Source organism: Acaromyces ingoldii (genome assembly GCF_003144295.1).
Source record: "Acaromyces ingoldii strain MCA 4198 unplaced genomic scaffold FA10scaffold_2, whole genome shotgun sequence".
NCBI classification, from domain to species: Eukaryota; Fungi; Basidiomycota; class Exobasidiomycetes; order Exobasidiales; family Cryptobasidiaceae; genus Acaromyces; species Acaromyces ingoldii.
In genome coordinates this window covers 90,611-117,275 of record NW_020290248.1, presented here as the reverse complement: position 1 = coordinate 117,275, position 26,665 = coordinate 90,611, and the positions used below count along the sequence as shown (strand labels likewise).

Sequence of the window (26,665 nt, the reverse complement as noted above, 5' to 3'; positions counted from 1 at the left end):
TTTTTTTTTTTTTTTTCCCAGAAGCTGAATCCAATGCGGCGCTCAAGTCAGCCTTGGCGACGAGACGAGACAGGGCTTCTTGTTGTTATTCTCTCTCGCAATGGGCGTCAAGTGGCTCACGACATACGTGCGCTCCATCGAGTCGATTGTCTCGTCGTCTGTGCGGCTCTCGGCTGGCAGCAGCAGCAACAAGGAGGAGGGGCAGGAGACAGCAGCAGAGGAGGAGGACATGCAGGAGCAAGGGCCAGTCACATTCGTCGTCGACGGCTGGGCTTTCATCTTCCACGTCTACCTCTCGCACTTTGGCGATGGCGTGCGCAGCCTCGACTATGCGCGTTACCGCTCCTTTCTCCACGCCACGCTCGACGCCTGGGACGCCGCGGGAATCCATGCCGTCTTTGTCTTTGACGGGCCGATGCTGCCGGCCAAGCTGCCGACGATTCTCGCGCGTCGCGGTGGCGTCGTGGCCTCCAATGCGGCCTACATGCGCGCCTCGCCGGCCTCGCGCACCTCGAGGCGGTTCCAGTGCGACTGCGGCCTCGTTGCGCCGCTCATCTACCCCGCCACCATCGACGCGCTGCAGTCGTGGAAGCGGAAGAGGGGCAGCAGGAGAAGAAGGAGCAGCAGTAGCAGCAGTAGCAGCAGCAATGGCAAAGGCAGGGGCAATATCAAAGTCAACGGCACCGGAAATAGCAACGGCAGTGGCAGTGGGGTGACGTCGACGGCGGCGCTCGAGATCGTCTTTGCCCAGACCGAGGCCGACGGGCTCGTCGCCGAGCTGGCCGAGGAGCGCCGCGGCTACGCGCTCTCGATTGACTCCGACTACTTTATCCTCTGCGCGCGCGGGGCTGCCTCGAAAGGATACCTGCCCCTCGATCGCATCGAATACGTGTTTGAGAAGGACCCGGCGCAGGCTGCTCTCGAGGAAGAGGCACGCGCAAAGGCCATGGCCGAGGCAGCAGCAGCAGCAGCAGCAGCAGCGTCATCCGGTGGAGGCGACGACGGCTTCGAGCAGGTGCCGTCCAGAAGGAGAGATCGGCGCAGGGGAGGTGCAGGAGTAGGAGCAGCGCTCAACAATAATGGCGTCCCCCCGCCGTCGTCGCGCCTCCGTGCGTCCGAGTCGCCCGAGGTGCTCGAGCAGGGCGGCGAGCAGCTGAGCTGCATCAACGTGCAGGCCTACTCGGCCCACGCCCTGGCGCGCCAGCTGCAGCTGCCGCCCAACCTCATGCCGCTCTTTGCTGCCCTGTGCGGCAACGACTACACGCCTGCGCTCCAGTCGACGCTCCTCTTCCGTGATGTGGCCCCTGGGCCGCAGCGTGTGAGTGCCGCTGCCGCGATTCTGCGCAGCGAGTGGAGCAAGGTCGTCGGCGGCGGCGCACCCGCGGCGCTCGCTGCTGCGCGCAGGAGGCGGGCCGCAGGCATCGATGAGCGCAGTGAGGGTGCGTCGAGTGCCACGGCGACGCCCACGACGGCCTCAGCCTCGAAGCGCACCGTGACTGCGCGCGAGTCGGCCGCCATCGCCAGTCCATCGGCATTGGCGAACAACAGCAGCAGCAGCAGCAGTAGTGCGCTAGACCCCGTGCGGGCCATCGTCGAGGCCGTCGTCGAGGGCGCCCTCGCATCGGCGCCATCGCCTGCCGCGGCTGCTGCGGCGTCGCGCTACGTCTCGACGGGCGAACGGCGCACCCTCGCCGACAGCATCATCGACAGCCTGGCCACCTACTCACTCCTGACCCACGCCGATGCGCCCTACCTCGCCAGCCCCTCGGCCGGCTTCTTCATCCCTGCGCTGAGACCGAGACCAAGCGGCAGCGACGGCCAGCAGCAGGCCCTCGCGGCGTACCGGCAGGCCTATATGCGCGGCCAGCTGCGGCCGATTCTCGTCGAGGCCATGACGCAGCGCGTCTTTGTCGCCACCTTCTTTGCAGAGGACCCCGACGCGGCGAGCGTCCAGGCGACGGCGGCACGGCGCCTCCGCCGCTGGCTCTGGGCCGTGCTGTTTGATGCGTGGGGCATGCAGTGGGCCCGCGAGTCGATGGACGAGCCCGAGGTGGATGCAGCGCGCGACGGCGACGGCGACGGCGACAGTGGGTCCGAGGACCCTGATGAAGTCATATCCGTCGACACGGACACGAGCGAGGAGGAAGAAGAAGAAGATGCTGAAGAAGAGGAAGACTTCGACAACCTGCCCACGCGGCCGGGCTCGGCCATGGACATGCACTTTGCTCCGGCAGAACCGGCCGTCAAGCCGCCGCCAGCCGTCGTCGAGTACGTGCGGCGGGGCGACCGCCTGGCAGGCCAGCTCGTGCGCATCGTGCCGCTGGTGGAGATGCTCGCTGGCGAAGGCGAAGGCGAGGGCGAGGGCGAGGGCGAGGGCAAGGGCAGGGACGACAACGAGGGCGATGCGCTGCCGCCGTCGCTGGCCGACCTGCTGGGCCGCCACCGCGCCGCGTCTGCGAGTGCCGCCGCCGCTGCTGCTTCTGCCACTACTACTGCGACGAAGACAGCGGAAGTAGCAGCAGGCACCGACGCGGACAGCGGCTCGCCGCTCGCCGACCCGCAGCCACCGCCGGCGGCGCTGCTCCCGCTCGCGGTGCGCATCGACCTCTACCTGCACGCCCACGGCGCATGTACACCCGCCATCCGCGCGCTGGCCCAGCCCGAGATGCGGCCCGCCGTCGCCGTGCTCCGCCACGCCATTGTGCAGCACGGCACCGACCCTGCGCGGCGCCGGACCAACTGGACGCGCCGCGAGGCCGCCGTCGCCATCCGCACCGCCTATGTGGCGCGGCGGCGCTGGACGAGCGAGGGTGCAAGTGCCGTTTCTTCCTCTGAAGAGATGGCCGCCGTTGTTCCCTCGACGCGCGCCATCCACCTCGCCACGAGCTGGCAGCTGCTCACCGAGGCCTCGCACTTGCTCGCACAGTCGCTCCTTCTCTTTGCCAGCGACAAGAACGACGACGACGATCACACCGTCACGACCGCCAACGCTGCCAGTTCCGTCGCTGCGCCCCACACCCTCTTTCACGGCCCCACATTCCACACCCTCATGGCCGACGGAGAGAAGAAACATCAACAGCAGCAGCAGCAGCAGCAAGCAGCGGCCGCCGACGCCGTCGAGGGCGTCGAGATGCGAAAAGAAGAGCGCCAGGCCCTCGAGGCTGCCCTGCAGGGCCTCGACGACCTGCTGGGCATCGACGCAGAGACGCTCAAGCGCCAGCGCGCCGCGCGCAAGAAGAAGGAAAAGGAGGAGGCCAAGGAGCGCGAGCGCGAGAAGGAGAGGCAGGACAAGGCCGCGAATGCTGCTGCTGCGGCTGCTGCAGGAGGCGCAGGCGGACGACGGCGAGGGGCTGCCAGGGCCAAGACGAATGCCTTTGCGCTCCTGGCTGGCATCGAGGCAGACGACGAGGACTGAGAGCACACTACACTGCAATTCCTTTCCATAGACTGTCATTTTTGCTGAGCATGGAATAGAGAGATGAGAATGGCAGCTGTCGATGCGACCTGATGAGCGTGCAGAATCAACTTCTCGACGCGACACGGATCGGCGGGCCCGTGCGCCGCGCTCCTTGTGTCTTGCGTCTGAGACGATGAGAGAGCAGAATGCGCTGCAGAGCGGGGATCGCCAGGTTGGTTGGTCGGACCCACGGAGCTTAATGGTGCATCACCCCCCCACGCTGACACCACTAGCCAAGGTGGAGCTGCTAGAGGTGCAGCTTCCTCCGGCCGGCGAGACTCGCGCGCCAAGAAGCCGAGCTGCTGCTGCTGCTGCTGCTGCTGCTGCTGCACACGAGCGGCTCAGGCACTCGCGGCTCGCGGCTGCCCACACCCGAAGCGAAAGCGAGAGCCCCGCTCTGAGATTCCATTGGTACAGCTAGTAGTGCTTTCCCTGCAGCAATGACTCGCTTCTGCTTCTCCTCCCCCTTTCGCAGTGCAGTACGTGCAGTACGTGTGCTTTTTGCCGCGCTAAAAACGAATGTCGCGCTCGGAAAGGGGGGGGAAAGAGGAAAAGAATAGAAACGAGAAAAGAAAATCGACTGACGGCCTGCCCTGCCCTGCATGCAGCGCGCGAGGCGAGGGAAATCTATGCGGGGGAAGATCGAACCCGAGCAGTCGAAAAAAAAGAAAATAAAGAAGGGGGGAAAGGGAGACAGACAGACAGGCAGTACGGCGACTGCGCCGGAAGGCCGGCCAATTATTTTGGGCTTTGCGTGTGTGTGTGTTTTGTGTTTTGTTCCTTATATAACAAGAGAGGAAAGAGGGGTCACTCCTTCCTGCCTCAGAACATCCATCGCGCGCTGTCCAGAAGAAATGCTGCTGGCGGGGACGAGCAAGACATGGCGGGCGCTTCTGGCGCTCGCGCTTGCAGGCATCGCAGTCTCGGCGGCGACGGCTGCTGCCCAGGTCGTTGATCTGAGCGGGCCCGCCGCCGACGTGTTCTCGCGCCAAGAGGCCGTCAATGCGACGCAGCCTGCGAGCAGCAGCAATGACGACAACAACAACGGCACCTCGGCGGCCGCGGCGGGCCCAGACCAGAGCGTGGCCGCCGCGCCGTTTCCCAACTCGTACTACGCCTCGCTCGCCGACGAGGGCGTGTCCGTGGGCGAGTTCAACGCGACGTCGGCGCCAAAGTACCCCTCGCCGTGGATGGACGGAAGTGGAGGGTGGGAGGAGGCGTATGCGCGCGCACGCGACTTTGTCGCCCAGCTCACCGTTCCCGAAAAGGTCAACCTCACCTCGGGCACGGGCTGGCAGACGGAGTCGTGCGTCGGCCAGACGGGCGCCATCCCCCGTCTCGGCTTCCGGTCGCTGTGCATGCAGGACTCGCCGCTGGGCATGCGTTTCGGCGACTACAACTCCCTCTTTCCTGCGGGCGGCACCGTCGCCGCCTCGTTTGACCGCAAGCTCTGGTACGAGCGCGGCCAGGCCATGGGTGCCGAGTTCCGCGACAAGGGCGCCGACGTCCAGCTTGGGCCCGTCGTGGGGCCCCTGGGCAGGAGCCCCGAGGGTGGTCGCGGCTTCGAGGGCTTCAGCCCTGACCCGGTGCTGAGCGGCATCGCAGGCGCAGAGACGGTCAAGGGCATGCAGTCGCAAGGTGTCATGGCGACGATGAAGCACTTTATCCTCAACGAGCAGGAGCACTTCCGCCAGGTCGGCGAGGCCACCGGCTACGGCTACAACATCACCGAGGCACTCAGCTCCAACATCGACGACGCCACGATGCACGAGCTCTACCTCTGGCCGTTTGCCGACGCCGTCCGGGCCAACGTGGCCTCGGTCATGTGCTCCTACACCCAGATCAACAACTCGTACGGGTGCCAGAACAGCTACACGATGAACCACCTGCTCAAGGGCGAGCTCGGCTTCCAGGGCTTCATCATGAGCGACTGGCAGGCCCAGCATGCCGGCATCGGCGGCGCACTGGCTGGCTTGGACATGGCCATGCCCGGCGACACGCTCTTTGACACCGGCGACGCCTTCTACGGCGCCAACCTCACCATCGGCGTCCTCAATGGCTCCATGCCCCTCTGGCGCCTCGACGACATGGCGACGCGCATCATGGCCGCCTACTACCTCGTGGGCCGCGACAAGCACCAGATTCCCATCACCTTCAACTCGTGGTCCTACGACACCTTTGGCTACCAGCACTACATCTCCCAGCTCGGCTACGGCCTCATCAACGAGCACGTCGATGTGCGCCAAGAGCACGGCCATGCGATTCGGCGCATGGCTGCGCGCTCGACGGTCCTCCTCAAGAACGTCAACAAGACGCTGCCGCTGTCCGACAAGGAGAAGTTCACCGCCGTCTTTGGCAGCGACGCTGGCGACTCGCCCATCGGGCCCAATGGCTGCGGCGACCGCGGCTGCGACAACGGCACCCTCGCCGCCGGCTGGGGTTCCGGATCGGCCAACTTCCCCTATCTCGTCAGCCCACTCGCGGCCATTGCAAGGCGCTCCCTCGACAAGGGCAACGGCATCGTCCAGGGCATCCTCGACGACTACGCCTACGACGAGATCACCGCCCTCGCCAAGCAGGCCTCGGTCGCCCTCGTCTTTGTCAATGCCGACTCGGGCGAGGGCTATATCTCCGTCGATGGAAACGAGGGCGACCGTCAGAATCTGACGCTGTGGCACGGCGGCGAGCAGCTCGTCCGCAACGTCACTGCCTCGTGCAACAACACCATCGTCGTCGTCCACTCCACGGGCCCCGTCCTCCTCGACGGCATCCACGACAACCCCAACGTGACGGCCCTCGTCTGGGCCGGCCTGCCTGGCGAGCAGTCGGGCAACTCCCTCGTCGATGTCCTCTACGGCGACGTGAACCCGGCCGCCAAGCTGCCGTTCACCATGGGTGCCACGCGCCAGGACTACGGCACCGACCTGCTGTACAAGCCCAACAACGGCGAGGCGGCGCCTCAGGACGTCTACGCCGAGGGCCCCTTCATCGACTACCGAGCCTTTGACAAGTACAACAAGACGCCCGTGTACGAGTTCGGCTATGGGCTCTCCTACACCAAGTTCAAGTACTCGAACCTGCAAGTCGAGCAGAACTACGATGCGCCCGCGTACGAGTCTGGCGCCCGGTGGACCGCCGATGCACCCACCGTGGGTGGCACCGACGTCGGCAAGGCCGACAGCTATGTGTTCCCGGCCAACTTTACGCGCCAGGGCTGGCAGTTTATCTACCCCTTCCTCAACACGACGGACCTCAAGGCGGCCTCGGGCGCGCCCGACTATGGCGCGGACCCCGACACGTGGCTGCCCGCCGGCGCCCGCAACGGCTCCTCGTTTGAGCTGCCCCGCGCTGGCGGCGCGCCAGGCGGCAACCCGCGCCTGTACGACGTCCTCTTCCGCGTCACGGCCGACGTCACCAACGTGGGCGACGTCGTCGGCGACGACGTCGTGCAGCTCTACGTCAACCTGGGCAAAGGCCCACGCGACGCCAAGGTCGCCCTCCGCGGCTTCGACCGCCTCTGCAACATGCAGCCGGGCGAGACGCGCACATTCGAGGCCAACCTCACGCGCCGCGACCTCAGCTACTGGAACAGCACCCGGCAGGACTGGGCCATCTCGTCGGACACAAAGACCGTCTACATTGGCCACTCGAGCCGCAAGCTGGCCCTGCACCAGCGGCTGCCCAAGGCCAAGTAGCTCTTTCTCTCTCCTCTCTCCTATCTTCCTTCACACTGGGACAATAATATAGTTGCCTCTGCTATGACGCCTGATTTTGAATTACAAATCCGTGCGCAAATGTGCGCAGCGTGCTCGTCATTCACCTCGTGGTTAGTTGGGAACGGCGGCATCTCTCTCCCCTGGCTCGAATCGAGCCTCGAGGAAAGCGGACAGCGGACAAAGGGAGTGGTGCTATCGTCCACGAGGTCGGTGCAGCGCAGACGGCCGGCCGGACGACGGCTTCTCGCCCGCCTGGGCCGGCACCGGCGAGGGGGCAGAGCCTTTTTTTTTTTTTTGAGTACGCGCATGTGTCGGCTGACCGAAGCGATTCCGAAGAAGCTAAAAAAAAAAAAAAGAAGGAAAGAGGATAAAAAAAAAAGGGTGTGTGAGAGAGAGACACACAGAAGTGGCGCTAAAGAAGTTGCGCTTCTAATCTTCGCTCCACTTGCGCGACCCTATCGCACCGCGCGCACGTACAGAGACAACTTAGTGTACTGTACAGTGCGTTTTTCTGTACGTTTATCTCGGCCAGTGAGGCGAGAGCAAGAGAGAGAGAGAAAAGAGCAAAAGAGGAAGAAGGCAGTGCCTACCTTAGCTTGTTGGTTGGCTGACCAACCAATATCGGTGACTGCCTCCCCCGCTCGGACAAGAAGCCGAGGAGATGAGATGGGGGGAACTAGCGTGCGCAATCAACCCCCTGGGCAAGATGAGCTCAGGGACTGTACACAAAAGAATATAACGCATCGGTTCGTTCCGCATCCTCTCTTATTTACCCTCCCTCCTTCTCTCTCCCCAACCCCCCTTCCTCCTCCTCCTCCATCCTTCCCTTTCCCCCTTCTCGCCATGGTCAGACTCTCCTCCTGGCTCAGCCTCGTGTCGCTGGCCAGCGCCGGCGCACTCGCGCTTCCCGGACCCAGCATCGTCGATGACCCGACGCTGCTCATGCAGCAGCGGGGTGCCCCCGCCGAGCCAAAGGGCGTCAAGACCGTCGCGGGCCCCAACGGCTCCAAGATCCGCTACAAGTCGCCAGACATCTGCGAGACGACGCCTGGCGTCGGCTCCTACAGCGGCTACGTCGACCTGGACGAGGACACCCATGTGTTCTTCTGGTTCTTTGAGGCACGCAAGGGCGCAAAGGATGCCGACCTCACTCTCTGGCTCAACGGTGGGCCGGGCTCCGACTCGATGCTGGGTCTCTTCCAGGGTGAGAGAACATGCTTCTTGTCGCAGTCTGAAATCAATGGCGCCGTCGAAGCTGACGGATCCGAGCAGAGCTGGGACCGTGCCACATCACCGAGGACATCAAGGCCGAGCTGAACCCGTACTCGTGGAACGAGGCGAGCAACATGCTCTTTCTCTCGCAGCCCGCCGGCGTCGGCTACTCGTACGGCTACAAAAAGGAGGGCTACCTCGACCTCAACACGGGCGACGTCGTCAACCAGTCCACCCCGGACACCGACCCCATGTTTGGCCGCTTCTCGCAGGTGAACCCGTACCAGGTCGACACGACGGAAAAGGCGGCAAAGGCCACCTGGGAGATCCTCCAGGCCTTCATCCAGGAGCTGCCTGCCATTGACGCCAAGGTCAAGTCAAAGAAGTTCAACCTCTGGACAGAGTCGTACGGAGGTGCGTAGGCTGGGGTTCCTTTATTATCGAGAGATAAGAGCTATGCTGACGGTGCGGAAACAGGCCACTACGGACCGGCCTTCTACCGCTACTTTGACGACGAGAACCAAAAGATCGCAAACGGCTCCTCCAAGGGCGTGCACCTCGACATGAACTCGCTCGGCATCATCAACGGCATCATCGACGCCCGGATCCAGATGCCCCAGTACCCGGAGTTCGCCCGGAACAACACTTACGGCATCGAGCTCGTCAACCAGACGGCGTACGACGTCATGAAGTTCAACCTCGTCCTCTCGGGCGGCTGCCTCGACTCCATCGACGCCTGCCACGCCCTCGACAGGTCGACGAGGATCGGCATGGCGAGCTGCGCAGAGGCCACGGCGGTGTGCCGCAACATGGTCGAGGGCGTCTACTACGCCAACGAGGAGCGCGGTGTCTACGACATCCGACACCCCTACAACGACCCGGACCCGCCCACGTTCTTTGTCAACTACCTCAACCAGTCCGACGTCCAGAACAAACTCGGCGTCGACGTCAACTACACCATGACGTCCAGCACCCCGGTCTACTATGGGTTCGACACCACGGGCGACTACGTCTACGGAACGCTCATCAAGGACCTCGAGCACCTCGTCGCCAAGGGCGTTCGTGTCGGCCTCTACTATGGCGATGCCGACTACATCTGTAAGTGGCTAGCAAGAAGTCTTTCTGCTCAGACGGCCCTTTCCACTGACACGGGCGGCGCGCTTCTTTCCCTGCCACAGGCAACTGGTTCGGCGGTGAGCAGATCAGCCTCAACCTCAACTACTCGCATGCTGCCGAGTTCAAAAAGGCCGGCTACGCGCCCCTGACCGTCAACGGGACCCAGTACGGCGAGGTGAGGCAGTACGGCAACTTTAGCTTTGCCCGCATCTACGAGGCCGGCCACGAGGTTCCCTTCTACCAGCCCGAGGCCTCGCTCGCCTTTTTCAAGCGCCACATCAACCACCTCGACGTCGCCACGGGCAAGGTCAAGCTCACCTCCACCTACTCGACGTCGGGCAATGCAGAGACGACGCACACCGAGAGCGCCCCGCCGCTCGCGTCGGCCACTGCCTCGTCTGCGGCGTGATGACTTTCCCTACACTATTCCCTTCGCCTTCTCTTCGCCTTCTCCGATGGCATTCTGTTCACTCATAGATGCATCCTAATCATACGTGGACACACAACTTTGGTCTAAAATCATCGGATCTTCAGGGAAATATCATCATTACGTGCGACTAGTGTATGAGTGACTCAAGCGGGAGCGGCAGGCACCGACGCGTATGCCTTGATGGTGTCCACAACGGGGTCCAGGCACCGCTTATCAATCTCCTTGACCTCCTCGAGCTGCTCGGCGGGACAGGCGGCTTCGAGGGCCTCGTTGAGGTCCTTCACCGCATCGCGGAGCCGTGCCAGGGCCATCTTGACGGCGGTAGGGAAGCCCATGCCGAGGCTCTCGCAGCGCTCCCTGAGTAAGCCCCTGGACAGCTCCATGGAGCGCTCGATCAGCTCGACCATGTTCTTGGCGACAAAAGAGGTAATCTCGTTGACTTGCGCAGCGCTGAGCGTCTTGGTCGCGCGCACGTCCGAGGCGGCGCTCATGACCGCCTGCCTGATGCCCTCGGAACGCGCACCGATGGACTGAAGTTCAGTTCAGCACACCGACCTAGTTTGCTGTAGCGAGAGCGGTTGAAAGAGGAGAATGACTCACGCCTAAGCGCAGGATGCTCAGGTCGGACGGCTTGTCGACGTTGATTGTCTCGTAGAGGGCCTGGCTGCGCTGGTGCATCAGCCTCAGCGACGCCATCATCTGTGCCTCGTGCGCATCGCCACTGCCGCTGCCACTCGTCGCAGCGTTCTTTTTGCCTCCATATCCGAGTACCATGACTTTGGAAAGGGGGTTGATGATGTCCTATTCGATGATGTTGAGGATTTGCGGGGACCGTGCAGAAGCATTGCGAGGGCCCTCTGTGCTTGCTTTAAATCTCGTGCGCTATCCTCTCTGCTTGACACTTTCGTGGGCAGTCCACTCTGCTTGACATCTCTCGTGCGCAGCTGACTCTGCTTGACATCTACCGTGCGCAGCCATCTCTTGTCTATCGTCTGTCATGCGAGGATCCATGCGTGAGTCCGCTCTGCTTGACATCTTTTCGTCAGGGCTCCGAGGCTAAGCCGAATTTCCGAGAGTGGAGTGATCGATGCGGGGGGTTTCAACACGTTATTCGGGGATTCCGCCCGAGTCATGGAGCGCAGTTCCTACAGCTTTTTGGTCCCGGGGCATGTGAGAGTGACAGCTCCTTTTCACATGTTCAAGACTGATCGCTGTTGTTGAAGGACAGAAGCACTTCACAGATCCGACAGCACAGTATCCTTACAACAGACTGCCCATTTCAGAAATTGCAGCGGCCTCACTAGAATACATTGACGCAGACGAGAGCTCTGGTTGCCAGGGGTGCGCCCTTTTCACATTGTAGATCCAGAGCAAGGAAAGAAAGAGAGGCTAAAGATAGCCAGGCTCCTGAAGCATGCGCGAAAGCTCGTCCCAGAGGTTGTTGTCGACAGTCGAGAGCGAGGCAGCGAGCGCTGCAGCCGACGTGGTCGCTGGTGCCGTCACCGTCGTGTTGTTTCGCTCCGTCGACGTGGGGTCAGGGAGTGGTGCAGCAGGGGGATGCATGGAGGGGTCCGCGAGGAGGTAGAGGTGGTTGTCGATGTCATTCGCCTGTGTAGCAGACAGTCCTCCCGCGAGGGATGCTCTCTGTGCGCTCGCTTCCGATGGATAGAGGTGCCGCTCGTCGCTCGTGAGCCGCGCACAGGCACCCACGAGGGATTCGAGGCGTCCGGCGACGCCCTCATAAGTATAATGCGATGCACCCACCTTGTCGGTCTGACGCTTGCTCGATTGGTACGCCGTGCTGTGGAAGGTGGTGATGACGTAGGACAGATAGGCGTGCACACGCATTGGGTCAAGCCAGCCCGGGTCGCAGTGCTTCATGTTTGTGACGCTAGCACTGCTGCCCAGCAGCAGGTGGGTGATGATGACGAGGGCTGCTTGGAGGAGTCGCGAAAGGGTGACCTGAGGAGGGCACATATGCGCATCTATAGATCAGCCTCGACGTCAGTGGAAGAGGAGAGGAGAGACACCCACAGACTGGTGGACGACGAGCATGCCTTCCTGGCTATTCTGCCGGCTGACTTGAAGAAACAGCATGGCCTTACTAAAGGACCTTCTCTCTGACAGTCCGTATTTTTCCGGCTGGCTGAGTCCAAGCGCCAAGAATGGCCGGTGCTTGGTTTGGAGAAGCGTAAGCTTCGAAATAAGCAAAATGCAGAGAAAGGAAGGAAATAAAAGACCTACAATGCTGAAAAGCCGGTGCCAGATCGTCGTCGAAATGATGCTGCCTATAAAGGGGCTCTTGACCTCAACGCCGCGTGCGTCGACAAGAACGGTCACATCATCGGAGCCCATCGCAGTGGGGTTCGCTTCGGGCCGCAGCCAATTTGGACGCCGCGCCAACATCGCCTCGAGCTCAGCATCGAGGCCGAGAATGGCGTCGTGGGAGATGCGGCCAGAGAGGCTGGCAGCCGCAGCTTCTGCACAGATGTCGTGGAATCGTCGGAGGATGTCGGCGACGGGCAGCATGTACTGCCACGGGTCCTCGCTGTCCTGCTTGCCCCGGTGCTCGCCCACACCACGCTTTGCCCTCATTCTTGGTGGGGCCGTGGTGAAGCTGCCGGGATGAATGAGGTAGCTGCCCATCTGGCGAGACGCTGCCCAGTCTCGATTGACAAGGAGGCACCACAGGCTGCGACCAATCTCTCTGGCCCACATGTCGCGCCGTCGGAGCGTCTGTGCGGCCCAATCGGCGCTTGCATGCGACGGCAGCTGGGCTCCTCTCCTCTCTTCGTCGTCCACGAGGTGGGACCGGGCATCGGCCTCACGCCAAATTCGCTCGTCATTGTCGAGAGAGCCCAGTCGGTCGAGCCCCAGTACCCTCGCGGCGCGAATGACGGTGTCAAGCTGGGAGACCATCAGTGACGCCCTCCCACGGTGGACAAGATTGTACTGATACACCATGAGTGCCTGAACTGCTGCAAGCGTGGGGTGCATATGCACGTCGCAGGCCTCGAGCAAGGCCAGGGCCTCGTAAGTCCATGCCGACGCTACATCATTCGTCTCTTCAAAGTGGCTTGCTAAGCCCAACGAGATGGACAGCGAGGGAGGCAGGCTGTGGAGCGACGAGGCACACACAAAGAGGAGCAGTGCCAGCACATCGCCGTCACCACGGGAGCGAGCTATGGCGTCGCTGTCAAGGGGGCAGCAGGCATAGAGAGCGCTATAGTCAACCAGCAACAGGCCGCCGAAGCTGACATGTCGGTGGAAGACATCGATCAGATGGCGGGCCTGGCGTGACGTGAGATTCACTTGGTGGCTATCCGCCGCGCCCTTGCTGGAAAGGCAATCTTCCGTCGTGCTCAGATCTGCCTGTGCGAGCGTGCTCGCCAGGTCCGACGGGCGACTGAACCCGCCCGCGTCGCTGTCCTTCTTTGATATTGAGGCGGGGGTCGAAGGAGGTAGTGTAATGCCAGTCACGGTGGCTGTACGAGTGGAATCCGTCTTCGGAGTATTGGGCGGCGCGGCAAGCGATCCGGCAATGCGGTCTCGTTCGTCGCCCCACTTGCAAAGGTGGCCCACTCGACGGCTGATGCAAGGCCCGCAAGGGACGACGCCGTCGCATGCTTTCCTCCGCTCACGACACGACTGACAGCTCGTTGTCTTGCGATGCCGTTTCCGCGGGACGCTGGCGGTCACGCCATTGCTGGCCACGCTGCTGTTGCTGCTCCTGCCGGCGTTGCCTGCTGCCTTCTCCGCTTCGCTCATCTTCTCGCTCCTTTCTCAATCTTACACGAACCCCAGCAAATGACTCTTATCCCGTCGGAGGAAAGGTGCGGGAGTGAGCAATCGACTCTTCGGACTTACGAGTTATGATTAGTAGCCCTATCGGTGCACCCCGCGGAACGTGCGGAATTAACAACACGTGGGACCTGTCTCCGACACCCCTCTGTCGATTCCCGACGAAATTGTCGGAGAAGAGCAGGCGGAGCACGGGAATTGGGCTTAGTCCCGTTCAAAAAGTGAGCTGCAGAAATAGAAGCCTACATTCTCGTACAGATCTGCTCTCTGCTCACCAGTGTTCGGAGCTATTGAAGAGTTGCGCTCACCAAAATAAATAAGAGCATCTGTTCCTTTTCTCTCTTTTCCACGCATCACCAAGACCACTCCTCGTAATTGGTGCCTTCTCTGGCCATGCCTTCGGATAGCACACATATCGAGCGCCCGTCGCTGGGCGACATTCCACGCAGCGATGATGTCGAAAAGTCAGCTGCTAGCCCCTCCACTTCTAAAGGAAAAGAGGATCGTTACGTCGGATGGGATGGCGACGATGATCGGGACAACCCGCTCAATTTCCCCAAGTGGAAAAAATACACGATTCTCGGTATCGTCAATCTTAGCTGCCTCAACGTAACCTGCGACTCGTCCGTCATTGCATCGGCATATGAGGGCATCCAAAAGGACCTGCACGCCTCTCCTGAGGTGTCCATCCTGTCCCTGTCCCTCTTTGTCCTTGGTCTGGCCCTCGGTCCCCTCCTTGTCGCCCCCATGTCCGAGTTCTATGGTCGAAGAGTGAGTAGAATAGCCCCCGCATGCCTTTCTCGTGCAGCGCTGATTGACATTGCTGCCCAGCCTATCTACCTCATCTCTTTCCTTGCGTTCTTCCTCCTCGGCTTTCCCGTCGCTTTTGCCAACAACCTGCCCGTCCTCTTCATCTTCCGCTTCCTCACTGGCTTCGCCGGCTCCGCTTTTCTCAGCGTCGCTGGTGGCACCGTCTCGGACCTCTTCAAGCCTAAGGAGACATTCTTGCCGATGGCCGCATTCACATGCATGACTTTCCTCGGCCCGGTCCTCGGTGGGTTATAACTTTGGTAGCTCTCGTCTGCTTCAGATGCTGACGTAGGTCCTTTCCTTCCTCTTCTCCAATTAAAAAGGGCCCGTCTACGGTGGATTTATCAAGCAGTTCTCTTCGCAATGGCGGTGGACACTGTGGGTCCAGACGATCTGGTCGTTCCTAGCCATCATCGCCATCTTCTTCTTTGCGCCTGAAACCTATGGACCCATCGTCCTCGTCAATCGGGCGCGACGCCTGCGTCGGGAGTCTGGTGGCCAGCACGACTACACAACCAGCCACGAAGAATACATGGCAACTCAATCAGTTATAAACACCATCAGCGTCAACATGGCCAAGATTCCAATGCTTCTGGCACTGGAGCCCATGCTGACGATTCTCTGCCTTTGGTGCGCTTTGCATCTGGGAATCATCTACCTCTTCTTTGAGTTTTTCCGTGAGTATGTTGTGTGTTCTGACTGGCAAGCAACACATAGCTAAGAATATCGCACCCAACTCAGCTCTCGTGTTCGGTCTGCATGGCTTCAACGACTACCAAGAAGGCCTCTCCTTTTTGGGCTTGCTCGTAGCCAACGCTATTGGCTTCTGCTCCATGTTTTTCTGGCGCAACAGATTCCTAGCGGCCGCCGATCCGAAGACGGGCATGCCCCCACCCGAGGCTCGTCTGCAGCCCGCCATGGCCGGCGCATTGCTCGCGCCTGTGGGGCTCTTTATCTTTGCGTTCACGGCCTACGAGAATGTTCACTGGATTGGCCCCATCATTGGCTCGACCATATATGGCATTGGCGTTCTCTACGTCTTCTTTTCTGTCTTTAGGTGCGTTGTGACCTCTCATGAATCGCCGCATCGTCTGCTGTCGTCGTGGTGCCTAACATGAAAATTGTGTACAGCTACACTGTCGCAAATTGGCGTCCCGTCGCAGCCTCAGCCATGGGCGCCAACAGCATGTTGAGATGCTGTTTCGCCGCCGGTTTCCCCCTCTTTGCCGTGCAGATGGCCCACAGGCTCAGCAACACGGGCGCTGTGGCGCTTCTCGCTGGTCTCAACTGCCTCATGGTGAGTCGTCTACAATTCTCTACACCTTCAAGAAGGGCGTCGAGCTGAGTGTTTCCCCTTATCTTAGGTTCCGGTCCCATTTGTTCTCTACAAGTACGGCCCAAAGATCCGAGCCAAGAGCCGCTTCACGAGCTAAAATGGAAGAGAGGATGCCCGTACCTCATATAGATTTGAGACCATCACAACTACAATTTACAACTTCTGAACTAGATGCATTGACGCCATTTCACTCGAGTGGGAGACAGTGAATGATGGTCGGGCCATGGACCAGGTTCCGAATGACTTGCCCAAGCGGGATTGAATATCTGCACGTTTTGCACGCCGCGTGCAATTCCTGAGCTCTAAAAGAAATTTTGCGCGCACGGACTCGTCGAGACGGCTCCCGCCCAACATAGATCGGCAACAAACGACGAGGGAGGGGTGCGACAATGGCGCCGACGACGGCGACGACGAGTCCGCCAGCGGCAGCAGCTGTTGCAGCAGCGGCGGCGGCGGCGGGCATCACGCGCAAGGTCAAGGCGTGCGAGGCGTGCCGCAAGGTCAAGATCCGGTGCACATTCGACGAGGGCCGCGAGACGTGTGTGCGGTGCACCAAGCGTGGCCTGCCGTGCAAGGTCAACCGGAGCCTGCAGAGCATCCTCGACGACGATGCCACCTTTCGGCGCGACGCCAAGGAGCGCATCAGTAGGCTTGAGGAGACGGTGCGCGCACTCGTGCAGCGCGTCGGCATGGTGCAGGGTGATGAGCACGACGAGAGACCACCTCGAAAGAGGCGGAGACGAAGGGTGTCGGTGACAGGCTCATCGAGCGCCATTAGCGATGAGGAAGAGGACGAAGAAGAGGAAGAAGAGGAAGGGGAAGAGGAAGAGGCAGGCCTGAGTGAGAATGGCCGATCCGAAGAGGAGGGCACTACACAGGGAGATCCAACGTCGGTGCTGCCCCTCAGGGCGAGGCTGCAGCGCGAGACCGACGCCATCTCCCAGGGCCTCGTGCCGCTGGAAGTGGCTATCGACCTAGTGGGCTTCTACCTCGCACACATGGACGAGCGCGTATGTGGAATCGTCTCGCGCGCATATGGGAGGCAGTCTGCGGGGACTGGAGACCTGGCTGGACTGGTCGACAGGATTCGTCGGAGCTCGTCGCTGCTGCTCCTCTCGCTGCTCTCCGTTGCCGCGCTCCATTCCCGCCCCTCTATGTATTCGCTCGTCTACCGTGAATTCGTCCGGCTGGCCTCGACACAGGCCTTCTCGCGCGAGCAGACGCTGGACGACGTTCGGTCCCTTGTCGTGGGCGCCACTTTCTTGCCTGACGTCAGCTGGATCCTTGTCGGCACGGCAGTGCGCATCTCGACGGAACGCGGCTTCCATGAGGCCTACAGGCGCGAGGCCGACTCACGGGGTGACACTGACGAGGCCTACGAAGAGGCCCGGCTCTACTACCTCATCTACGTTGCCGACCACCAGTGTTCGATCCCGTACGGCCGACCGCCGATGACGCGGCAGCACGCCGTGGTCCGGCGCTGCGACGAGTGGCTCGATGACCGGCGGCGGCGGGTCGGCGATGTGGGCGAGGACGGCAGCCTGATTGCCCAAGTGAATCTCTGGCAGATTCTCCACGACGTCATCGACCTCACAGACACGGACCCACATCGAGCGCTGGACTGGGAATACCTCAAGCTCCGCGACCGCTTCTCCGATGTCCTCCAGCGCTGGTCTGGCGGTGCGCATGCCTCGCCCCTGCTCTACCACTTCTCTGTCCACTTTCTCGACTCGGCCGCCTTTCGTGCGCCGCCTGGGGAGAGACCGACGCTCTTTGCGCAGCAGGGAGCGACGGGGCAGGAAGCGCTGCTCGTGCACGAGCGCCGAAAGGTGGGCCTCGAGGCCGTCCGGCATGCCCACGCGATGCTCCATGCCCTCGTCGAGGAGCCCGGCGACATTGAGACGCTGGCCAGCTTCGTCCATGCGCGCGCCGCTGCCGCCGTCGTCTTTCTCATCAAGGCCCACGGCCTGTTTGGCACCTCGCTCGAGGGCTGCAGCAGCAAGCAGGTCCTCCGCACCATCAAGCCCGTCCTCAAGCGCCTGACCGACGCCCAGCGGCGGCTCCACCGCGACCACGTCGTCTACAAAGTCGTCTCCGATCTCGCAAAGGCCCTCGAGGCGGCCGAGCAGGAGGCCAACCTGGCAGGCAGGAGCACCGGCATGGTCGTCCGGCTTCCCCTGTCCTCGAGCAGGGGGGTCACGGAAGGAGCCCATGGCCGTACTCAGGTCGTCCTCGCAGATGAGACTCAGGTCAGCGAGGACTGGGGAGGGGAGCAACAGCAGCAGCAGCAGCAGCAACAGCAGCCGCAGAGACACGACGAGCCACTCCTGCCTCCGGATCACTTTGCGAGCCTGCTCGACAACTTTGACCTCGTCGTGCCACCTCGCCCACCGCTCTCGGGCCTCGAGCAGTGGCCAGACATTTTCGACTCGCCGCTGAACCAGCCGACTAGCCCGACGAGCCTCGAGGCGCTCCTGCAGCGCTTTCTTTCTTCGTAGGGCGGGATTTAAAATGGCATTTCACCGTGACTGGCACGAGCGATGAGAGGCGATCGAGAAAGAGAATGAATACATGATGGACCTCTTGCGAGGCGATGTCGTGGGGGAAGAAGCAAAGTAACTACGAATCTGCACTCTGCCACCCTGCTCAGCCACTTTGACGAGTGCTGTGCGCGCGACCTGTAAGGCTTACCTCGCAAATGGACCAGCTTGGATCCTGCTGAGCCTCCTTTACTCTCCCCTGCTCTTGCGCAAGCTCCGACTAGGTGTTGTTTTCCCCTTTGTCGCTCGACTGGGAGACGTGGCCCAAGCCTTCGATCGGTCCTGTGTCGAACTTTCTCCTTCTTCTTCGTCGTCCGTCTCTAGAGGGGGCATTTCTCGAGGCCTTTCTGCCGTTTCGGAACAGGTCGCGTCCATCGACGGGTCCGTCTGTAAAGTAGCCCTATAACGATAAGGACCAAGATCAGTACGTCGTGATTTGCGCTCCTTCAAGATTGTGAATCGCTCTTTCCTGGCCCAGGACCAGACATCCGTCCTGAATTTGTTGGTGGTCTCTGGATCATCAAACGGAGATTCCACGTTGAGTATGGCTGGAGCACGCAAGAATCACCTCTTTCAGCTCCTCTCTCTCTCTCTTCTTTGACGATGCCAACCCACGTACCCTCTTTATTCTGGTTTGCATTCTCAATTGCGGTCTTGATTTCCCGTGTATTTTGGCTCTTCCAGATTTCGAATGGGTCGTCGAGTCCACCGACCGACTCAGTTCCAGCAACTGAGTGGTCTGGTGGCTGCCACACAGGCCCCGACACGGGCTCCGACACGGGCTCCGACACTGTATCACTCGAGCAACAGGCCCCTCTCTTTGCGAAGCGCGTTTCGAACCCCTTCTCGTTTCTGGCTGGCTTCTTTGCTGAGCTTCCCAGTGCTGCACCTCTGTCGTGGCGCAGCGGGTGGTGGTCGGGGGAAAGTCGCGCGTGGCTACCGGAGATAAATTTGCGGCCCTCGGATGACGGTGAGCCTGGTGCACGCGCGTGGGACTTGACCCCATTTCGAACGGCGCAGTGCCGTCCACGGGTCGTGCTCGAACTTGCTTCTGCGGTGGACCTCCTGTTCCACTGATCTGGAGAATACGAGGTTGACGGCTCTCCTTCTTGCCTCTGTGAGCCAGGCAAAGTAATACCTGATGTTGTCTCGGCACCGCTTGCCACAGGTTTGTTACCTGTGCGGGGTCGTAAAAGACATCTATAGTCAAGGCCGCGAAGTATGCCAACAAAGGATTTTTTTTCCTTCGGATACACAAACTCGAAGTCTTTGTAATCAGTCTTGAGCAGATGGCGAAGCTCCTGATCGAATCGTTTTGCCAAGGAGGAGCTTTCGAGCCTTGCTCCCCATAGAACTTTGCGCCGAGCAATGAGGCTATAGATCAACTTTCCTTCTGCTACTTATTTCTGACGGAAAAGGAGACTCACAAGTGGTTCTATGCTTCATTTTCTCCTCGAGAGAGCGCCTGACTTCTTCCGTAAATAACGTATCGGCAGCAGCGTCGGCTTCGGAAATCATTTGCACCTCTTCCGACTCTTTAGACTGTCTGTGCGTCTGTGGACCGACTGCTGACTCCGACCGGCGGACTGGCAATTCTCGTCGATGGACCGATGACGTCGTTCGACGGACGGGTGAACTCTGTCCACGATTCGGTAACTCCGTTTGACTCGGAGGCGGTGGTACCGGTCTACTCTGGGTAAACCCCCTTTTTGCCAACGAAGGTTGCTCGTGTGCCGTCCCGGACCCACTTGCCTCTCCTTCTCGCAGGACCATGTGATTTTTATAAGACCAATCCCCGCCGTCAAGCTGGGCAATTTGCTTCCCTTCCAATTTGTAGAGTTTCTCGTGATTCTCATAAAAGGCCTCAACCTCAACATCGAAATAAAGTGCCTCCCGTTCAAGGGTGAATACGTGGTCAAAGACGACTTGGCAGGGCGCAACAGATAGCACTTTTCAGCTTTACTTTCTTGTACATAAACTCGACACCAACGTGCCTACTCACTACTTTGGCGCGCATTCACTGATGCCTCAAGCCTTTGCTTGTAATCGTCATTGACTAAGTCTTTGACGGAGCCCTCCGCAGCTTGATCCTGATCTTTTGTCCAATCGATGGGGCTGAGATCCGGGAGCTTTTGTCCTGGCTGAAGCGGTGTTGTTGATTGGCCGCGGGGCGGAGAAGTCGTCCGACTTTGGACGCAGCCCCTTTTTTCCAAAGACTGCTGCTTGCTTCCGTGCTCCTCGCCGCACGACTTATCCTTCTGATTGCGGTTCGAATCAGTGGAAGTCGAAGCAGGGCGCGTTGAGCGCCCGTCCGAGTTGGAGGCCCGAAGGGCTCGCTTCTGCAGCAAGGCTGTTGGATGCTTGCCAACTTCATGTTGAGGATAGCCATTTGCTTCCTTCGTTTCAAAGCCTTCTGCAAGGGCCCTTCTCACCCAGGTCTCCTCGTCAATCTCGTATAAGGTTTTTATTACTTTCTTCTTGCCTTGCGAAACAGGTGCATCCGAAGCTGGGAAGTCGTGTGCCGTGCCGGATCCGCTCGCTCCTTCAACGGACTCGCTTGCCTCTTGTTCTACCTTTTTAACCGTGTATTTGAAACCTTCTCCTTCTCGCCATTCCGCGAAAACTTTGTAGATCTTGTTGGCGTCTTCATCATGCTTGTTGGCTTCTTCATCATGCTCGTGGGCTTTTTTATTATGCTCGTAAACAAGTCCCTCAAATAGCGGCATGAGAAAATCGTTTACGCGGTGGGTTATCAGCACTGTGAGCTCCGCTTCGTCAGGACAGTGTTCAGCCCTCATTCCTGCTGCCTAAACTACTACTAATCTCACAGCCCGAGTGGTACACTTACTTTCGCGTCCGTCGTCCATATCTTTTGAAATGGTTCCTTTGTGATGCTGAAACTCTCGCTCTGCCGTCTCTTCGGCATCTTTGTTCAGCTCACCTGAATTCCAAGGTTTTTGGAAGGGTTCTCCTTGTTCTCGGTCAGGTGACGCCGATTTACTATGGAGGCAACCTCTTTTTCTGAGATGCCGCGGCTCGAGCGAACCGTGTTGCTCTTCCTTTGACTTCTCGCCTAAGCAATGATCATTGTGTATGTTGAGTGGCTCTTTGTTAAAGGTGCCATTAGCTCTCCTTTCCCTTTCGAGAGAATCCTTGTTCCCTCGCCAGGCTCGCCTTTGCAGCAAGGCTTGTGGATGAGGTGCTCCCTTCGATTCTGATACGACGGAGAGGTCTCTCTTCTCCTGTTCCTCTGTGCCCCAGCTGCCTACCTTCTCCTTTTCTCGCGAACTACTTGCGCCCTGAACTGGAAAAGAGTGTGCCTTGGCAAACGTGCCTGCTCTTGGTCTCTGAGATGCAACGAAATTCACGTGACACCGATACTCAATTTGGCCTTCAACAAGCCTGTAAATGCTCGTCTCAAGTTGGAAGCTGGTACCATAAGTCCTCTTCACGAAATCCTTGACCACATGATCGAAATGGCTTGCTCTCTTTACGTCGTAGCCTTCGAGTAATGCGATCCATTCGGCGCTTCCGACTGGTGGAGACAGCAAGTCAGCTCTATTCTGCTGTCGTCGATCCGAGAAAGAAAGGACTACACCTACACACTCTAGCCGCACTCAATTGACCTTGGAGGCGCCGCTGGCGTTCCGCTGTGAGCTCGTTCAAAGCCGCTAATGTGAGATCCACCTCGTTAAACGCATCAATTGCTACGAATGACAGTTGCACCGGTTGCTGGAGTGACGCCGATGCCTCCAACGCACTGCCTGATCCGATTGACGTTTGCGCCGGTGGCTCGGGAGACGCCGATGACGCCTGTGACCGTGGTGATGCCGCTTTGCTATTTTTGCAACCTCTTTTTTCGAAAGGCTGCAGATCAAACGTGCCTTGGCCCTCTTCACTTGACCTTGTAACCAAGCAATGAGAATCGTGGGTGCCACTTTGCCCACTTCCTGAGGCGCCGAGAGCTCTTCTTTTCGCTTTGAGTAGTGAGTAATTTTTTTCTCGCGAGGATCGTCTTTGCAGAAAGATTTGTGGACGCTCGATACTTTCGTCTGTATCTTGAGCGCATCTTCCATTCTTCCGTCCACAAGCTGATATCTTCATTTCTGCGACTACTGAGAGAGATCGCCTTTCATGTACCTCTTCGATCTCAAACCTGACTTTCGCCTTGTCTCGCGAAGGAGGTCCGCCAGAAGCTGAAGCTTTGTCTGCCGTGCCGGACGTGCTTGCCTCTGAGGTCTCGCCTGCAACGGGATCTAGAATACGCCTGTACACGTAATCGCCGTGAGGTTCCTTGTGCACGCCCGATTTGGGAGTGATCCTGAAAACGAATTTCTCCTTATTTTTATGCTGCTGCACAAATTTCTCAAACAAAAGTCCGAAATGTTTCGCCGCATGCTCGTCATTGAATGCCGCCACCACTGCATCTTTGCGCAGAGCGGCGGACTTTGGATGTCAGCCTACTCCTTCGCTGCGCGGATCGAACAAAAAAGAACTACACCTACAGTTTTCGCATGCGTTCAGCTTTCGACCCAAACAGTCTTTATGCCACTTGTCAAATTCTTTCTGGGCATCCTCCTTGGCCTCCTCGACAAGGAGTTTCGTTTGCGCTTCGTTGGGATCAAATGTCATTTGTACCAGTGGCTCTGTTGGCGTTGACGGCACCGGCGACGACGCTTGTTTCGGTGGCACTGATGGTCTCTCCGTCGATGGTGTCTTTGGTAATGCCGCTTTGCTACCCATGCAACCCCTTTTCTCAAAATGTTGCTGACCGAACATACCTTGCTCCTCTCCGCTTGACCTTTCAGACAGGCAACGAATGTCGTGTATGTCGCTTTCCCTTTTCTTTGAAGCGTCAAGAGCTCTTTTTTCGGTCCTCGATTCAGAGGTAGCCGTGGGCCTCTCAAAGACTTCTTCGCTCTCCGAAGTGGCTTCTTTCGAGATTGACGTCCGGGGAGGATCTCCGGACCCACTGGTCTCGCCATGGCTCTTCAAGGCTGGCTCCAAGCGACAACTTACAGACATTCCCCCTTGCTTATAATTCACGACGTTGTAGTTGGATTTGGTAGCAAAAGACCTGAGCTCGGTTTCAAAATGAGCCGCGAGAGTATCGTCGAGAACTAGATTGACATCGACTTTGCGTCGAATAAGCGCACATGATGTCAGTCCTCAGCCTGATCGCCTGTCCAACGAAAGCGCGTCACTTACTGGTTTGAAGATTCATCATTTGTTCTCCCCACTTAAATTCCTTCTGGAACTGATATAATTGCTGTTGTGCTTCCCCTTCTTGACTTTGTTTGCCCATCCCTGTCACTGCGTCGTGTGTCCCCTGACTCGAACTCGACGACGATTGCAGTTGTGGTGACGCTGAATGACTTTGACAGCAACCTCTTTTTGCCAAAGGCTGTAGCTCGGATCCTTGCTCGTGTCCGACCGATTTTTCGATAGAGCGTTGCAGCCAGCGCAAGTCGTCGCCTTGGTGCCCGTAAGTCTCATTAAAGGAGACTTCGTTCTCCGACGAGGATTTGAAACGCGCGTCGACTCGGTTTTCATCGAGAGCTTGGACGTGAGCCTCGGACGGAGCGAAGCGAAGATTGACTTGTCCTTCTGTAGAAGAGTGCGTCCGGACGGTGTTGTCCACGCTCGTGACGGTATACCTACCAATGTCTCCACCAGGGAGAACACTTGCAGGGACCAAAGCACTGAAAGCAGCTGTGAGACTGAGAGGCGTGTAGAAAGGAGTCAGCAAACGCGCTGGAGTGAGATGGACGTGTATAACTCACAGCAAGACCGAGGCCAGCAGAGTTCCGAAGCCAGCCCGCACCTGGCGTGACTGAAACATTTCCTCCTCTCCTGATGAGAGTAGGAAGAGGAATAGATGTGTCTTCTTGTGGGACAATAGGGGAAGGGAGCAGAAAAGAAGGCGGGCTTTATATACCTTTGTGCACAAGGGCGCAGGCTGAAAGGGTACATGCCAGAGGTCGTTTCTCTGTCCTCGGTTGCAGCGATTGCGCGCTTTTCCTCCGATGCGCAACCGCCGGAAAGAAGACGGGGGCTTGAACGTTGTCCTGACCATGGGGCTTAAGCACCCCTTCGGAATGACTTCGGTTTCTCACTGTCCTCCTCTCCCTCGTCATGCTTATTGACTATGGCTCACACTTTATACCACGACCCACTTGCTTCTCTGTTTTCTTGTTTAGATGTAGAAATGCTTGGACATCGCTCCGAACGCTCCCCGAGCCTTTCGGGGCATCATGAAGCTAGCCGCGGGGGTCTGACCAGCCAAACGCCAACCGACAAAAAAACTGTATCTCACTCCAATCAGGTCAGCCCGCGATTCAGCCCGCAAACTTCAGCCCAGTCGTTAGTTTTCCACCTTTTCACTACTGTGTAGCACTTGCTTGCAGCTGAGTACGTGTTTCGAGCCCCCCCTTTCTCGCTAAACACAGTGTGAAAGTTCGGTTTCGCGAAAGGAAGAGTTCGAGTGGATGCAAATGTGTGTTAAATCAAGAAGACGAGGGAGAAATTTGTTACAAGAGGTAGCGAATCTTGAGAACCGCATCGCCCTCCGCTTCATCGTCCTCCTCCTCTGCGACACCGGCCTGGCGCAGCTGTGCCGCCCTCTCGTCCATGCGATCGTTTGCCCGCTTCAGATAGAAGCGCAGGGTGAGGCTGAAGACGATGCAGAGGAAGAGCATGGCCGAGTTTACGGAAAAAGCCTTGATGTAGCGCGGGCCATCGGACTGCGGGTAGAGGTAAGGGGACCAGACTTGGGCCAGGTTGGCGAGGCCATTGATGATGGCGTACGCTGCTGCGCGCTTCTCCTTTGGCCGAGGAAAAGTGGACGAAATCCAGGCCAGAGCGACGTTGTAGCTGCCATAGATGCCGCCGAGCATGAGGAAGATGGAGAGATAGCGGGGCGCCGTCTGCGTCGTGGAAGCTGCAATGATGAAGCCCACCAGTGCAAAGACGAGGGGCACGCAGACGTGGCCGCACCGCTCGGGCACCCGATCCGACAGCCGCGAGACCAGCAGCGAGATGATCATGGAGAAGATGTAGGGCGGTGCAGTGAGGAGCAGCGTCGCCACCTTGGACATGCCGAATGTCGCCACGACGGTGGGGATGAACTGCGTGACAGCTGCTGCGGTCGTCTTGCAGACCATAGCGAGGCTGAGCAGGTACAGATTCGGATCCTTGAGGGCCAGGACGAGGTTTCGCATCAGGCTGCTGTTGGGTGTGTGGTCGCTCACGCCCGCATCGGTCTCGAGGCGGTACAGGGCGACTGCTCTCTCTCTCGGCGAAAGCCACCGTGTCGTGGCAGGGTAGTCGGGCAGGATGAAGATGGCGACGAGGGCGACGCCGACAGTGATGCTACCTTCGATGATGAACAGCCACCGCCAGCTTGGCAGACCGTGGGCTCCGTCGAGCCCCGCCTGAATGCCGGCAGCAATGAGACCAGAAAAGGCGCCTGCAAGCAAGGAGCCCGAATAGAGCTATTTTGGGGAAAGGGGGTTTCAGTAGGACGCAAGCAGGGTGGCACCTTCTCTCTCGCACTCATGACTCACAAGGGCAGTGCGCAGCGCCACTTCGCGCTTCGTGTACCACGACGAAAGGAGGAAGAGCGCTCCTGGAAAGTAAGGGGCCTCGACGATGCCGAGAAAGAAGCGAATAACGACGAGGTGCGCGTACGAGTCTGCAGCTGCTGTCGTTGCCGACACAGCTCCCCAGAGGGCCACGAAGCCCGCCAGAAAGACAGAGGGGCGAGAGCGGGAGAGAATCAGGTTAGCGGGCAGCTGGCCAAGGATGTACCCGACGAATAGGATGCTGATGGCAGTCTGGCAGGGGCAACGTGGTCAGTGATCGGCAAGGGCAAGGGGATGTCATGGACCCACGCTGAAGTCGGTGCCCTTCATCCTGAGGTCCTTTTCAATGCCTTGGACGCGTGCACTGGCGAGAGCATTCCTGTCGAGGTAATTGAGGATGAGGAGCACAAACAGAGTCGGCATCAATCGGATGTCGAGCTGGAAGGGGGAGGTAAGTGAGGAGTTCTCTGCCAGTTTGCCTCATCCATACGCAGTCTAGTCAGACACACCTTGCGGAGCAGCCGACGTTCTTCGGCTTTGAGGTCCTCTACGGGAAGCACCTTGAGCTTTTCGATCTCCTTTGCTACCTCGCCTGGCATTGTGTCGACCTGCACGTCTTCGGCGCCATCAACGTCGACCGTCATCGTGGTGACGCGCCTTCCCC

General features: G+C 59.2%; 9 protein-coding genes across 9 annotated transcripts; 5 read left to right on the top strand and 4 right to left on the bottom strand.

Moving 5' to 3' along the window:
* Positions 1 to 23: 23 nt before the first annotated feature.
* FA10DRAFT_60201 (hypothetical protein) lies at positions 24 to 3,790 on the top strand. The gene is made up of 2 exons (XM_025525598.1): positions 24 to 2,297; positions 2,894 to 3,790. Exons 1-2 carry the CDS (start codon positions 101 to 103, stop codon positions 3,472 to 3,474), a joined length of 2,778 nt encoding a protein of 925 aa, XP_025378310.1. The 5' UTR covers positions 24 to 100; the 3' UTR covers positions 3,475 to 3,790.
* A 477-nt stretch (positions 3,791 to 4,267) lies between these two features.
* On the top strand, positions 4,268 to 7,244 carry FA10DRAFT_264997 (putative beta-glucosidase A). Its single transcript, XM_025520874.1, has one exon. The coding sequence runs from the start codon at positions 4,312 to 4,314 to the stop codon at positions 7,150 to 7,152; it is 2,841 nt and encodes a 946-aa protein (XP_025378309.1). The 5' UTR covers positions 4,268 to 4,311; the 3' UTR covers positions 7,153 to 7,244.
* Positions 7,245 to 7,593: 349 nt separating this feature from the next.
* Positions 7,594 to 10,059, top strand: FA10DRAFT_264996 (peptidase S10, serine carboxypeptidase). Its single transcript, XM_025520873.1, has 4 exons — positions 7,594 to 8,377; positions 8,446 to 8,799; positions 8,863 to 9,483; positions 9,564 to 10,059. Exons 1-4 carry the CDS (start codon positions 8,017 to 8,019, stop codon positions 9,908 to 9,910), a joined length of 1,683 nt encoding a protein of 560 aa, XP_025378308.1. The 5' UTR covers positions 7,594 to 8,016; the 3' UTR covers positions 9,911 to 10,059.
* Positions 9,863 to 11,025, bottom strand: FA10DRAFT_60093 (hypothetical protein). Its single transcript, XM_025525596.1, has 2 exons — positions 10,532 to 11,025; positions 9,863 to 10,461 (listed from the first exon to the last, which is right to left on the bottom strand). The coding sequence occupies exons 1-2, from the start codon at positions 10,703 to 10,705 to the stop codon at positions 10,075 to 10,077; spliced, it is 561 nt and encodes a 186-aa protein (XP_025378307.1). The 5' UTR covers positions 10,706 to 11,025; the 3' UTR covers positions 9,863 to 10,074.
* A 165-nt stretch (positions 11,026 to 11,190) lies between these two features.
* FA10DRAFT_278014 (hypothetical protein) lies at positions 11,191 to 13,699 on the bottom strand (the record flags this gene model as incomplete). Its single annotated transcript, XM_025523424.1, has 3 exons — positions 11,191 to 11,893; positions 11,966 to 12,106; positions 12,176 to 13,699. The coding sequence occupies 3 exons, from the start codon at positions 13,697 to 13,699 to the stop codon at positions 11,321 to 11,323; spliced, it is 2,238 nt and encodes a 745-aa protein (XP_025378306.1). The 3' UTR covers positions 11,191 to 11,320.
* Positions 13,700 to 13,875: 176 nt separating this feature from the next.
* On the top strand, positions 13,876 to 16,062 carry FA10DRAFT_60121 (MFS general substrate transporter). Its single transcript, XM_025525597.1, has 7 exons — positions 13,876 to 13,953; positions 14,029 to 14,503; positions 14,564 to 14,786; positions 14,866 to 15,219; positions 15,284 to 15,599; positions 15,674 to 15,839; positions 15,907 to 16,062. Exons 2-7 carry the CDS (start codon positions 14,126 to 14,128, stop codon positions 15,973 to 15,975), a joined length of 1,506 nt encoding a protein of 501 aa, XP_025378305.1. The 5' UTR covers positions 13,876 to 13,953; positions 14,029 to 14,125; the 3' UTR covers positions 15,976 to 16,062.
* Positions 16,063 to 16,239: 177 nt separating this feature from the next.
* On the top strand, positions 16,240 to 18,742 carry FA10DRAFT_264992 (hypothetical protein). The gene is made up of 2 exons (XM_025520872.1): positions 16,240 to 18,558; positions 18,633 to 18,742. The coding sequence occupies exon 1, from the start codon at positions 16,268 to 16,270 to the stop codon at positions 18,374 to 18,376; it is 2,109 nt and encodes a 702-aa protein (XP_025378304.1). The 5' UTR covers positions 16,240 to 16,267; the 3' UTR covers positions 18,377 to 18,558; positions 18,633 to 18,742.
* FA10DRAFT_60071 (hypothetical protein) lies at positions 18,492 to 21,399 on the bottom strand. The gene is made up of 5 exons (XM_025525595.1): positions 21,360 to 21,399; positions 20,421 to 21,287; positions 19,846 to 20,343; positions 19,038 to 19,772; positions 18,492 to 18,966 (listed from the first exon to the last, which is right to left on the bottom strand). Exons 2-5 carry the CDS (start codon positions 21,214 to 21,216, stop codon positions 18,608 to 18,610), a joined length of 2,388 nt encoding a protein of 795 aa, XP_025378303.1. The 5' UTR covers positions 21,217 to 21,287; positions 21,360 to 21,399; the 3' UTR covers positions 18,492 to 18,607.
* A 3,549-nt stretch (positions 21,400 to 24,948) lies between these two features.
* Positions 24,949 to 26,600, bottom strand: FA10DRAFT_228291 (putative nicotinamide mononucleotide permease; the record flags this gene model as incomplete). Its single annotated transcript, XM_025518744.1, has 4 exons — positions 24,949 to 25,911; positions 25,984 to 26,253; positions 26,311 to 26,439; positions 26,511 to 26,600. 4 exons carry the CDS (start codon positions 26,598 to 26,600, stop codon positions 24,949 to 24,951), a joined length of 1,452 nt encoding a protein of 483 aa, XP_025378302.1.
* Between the last annotated feature and the right edge of the window lie 65 nt (positions 26,601 to 26,665).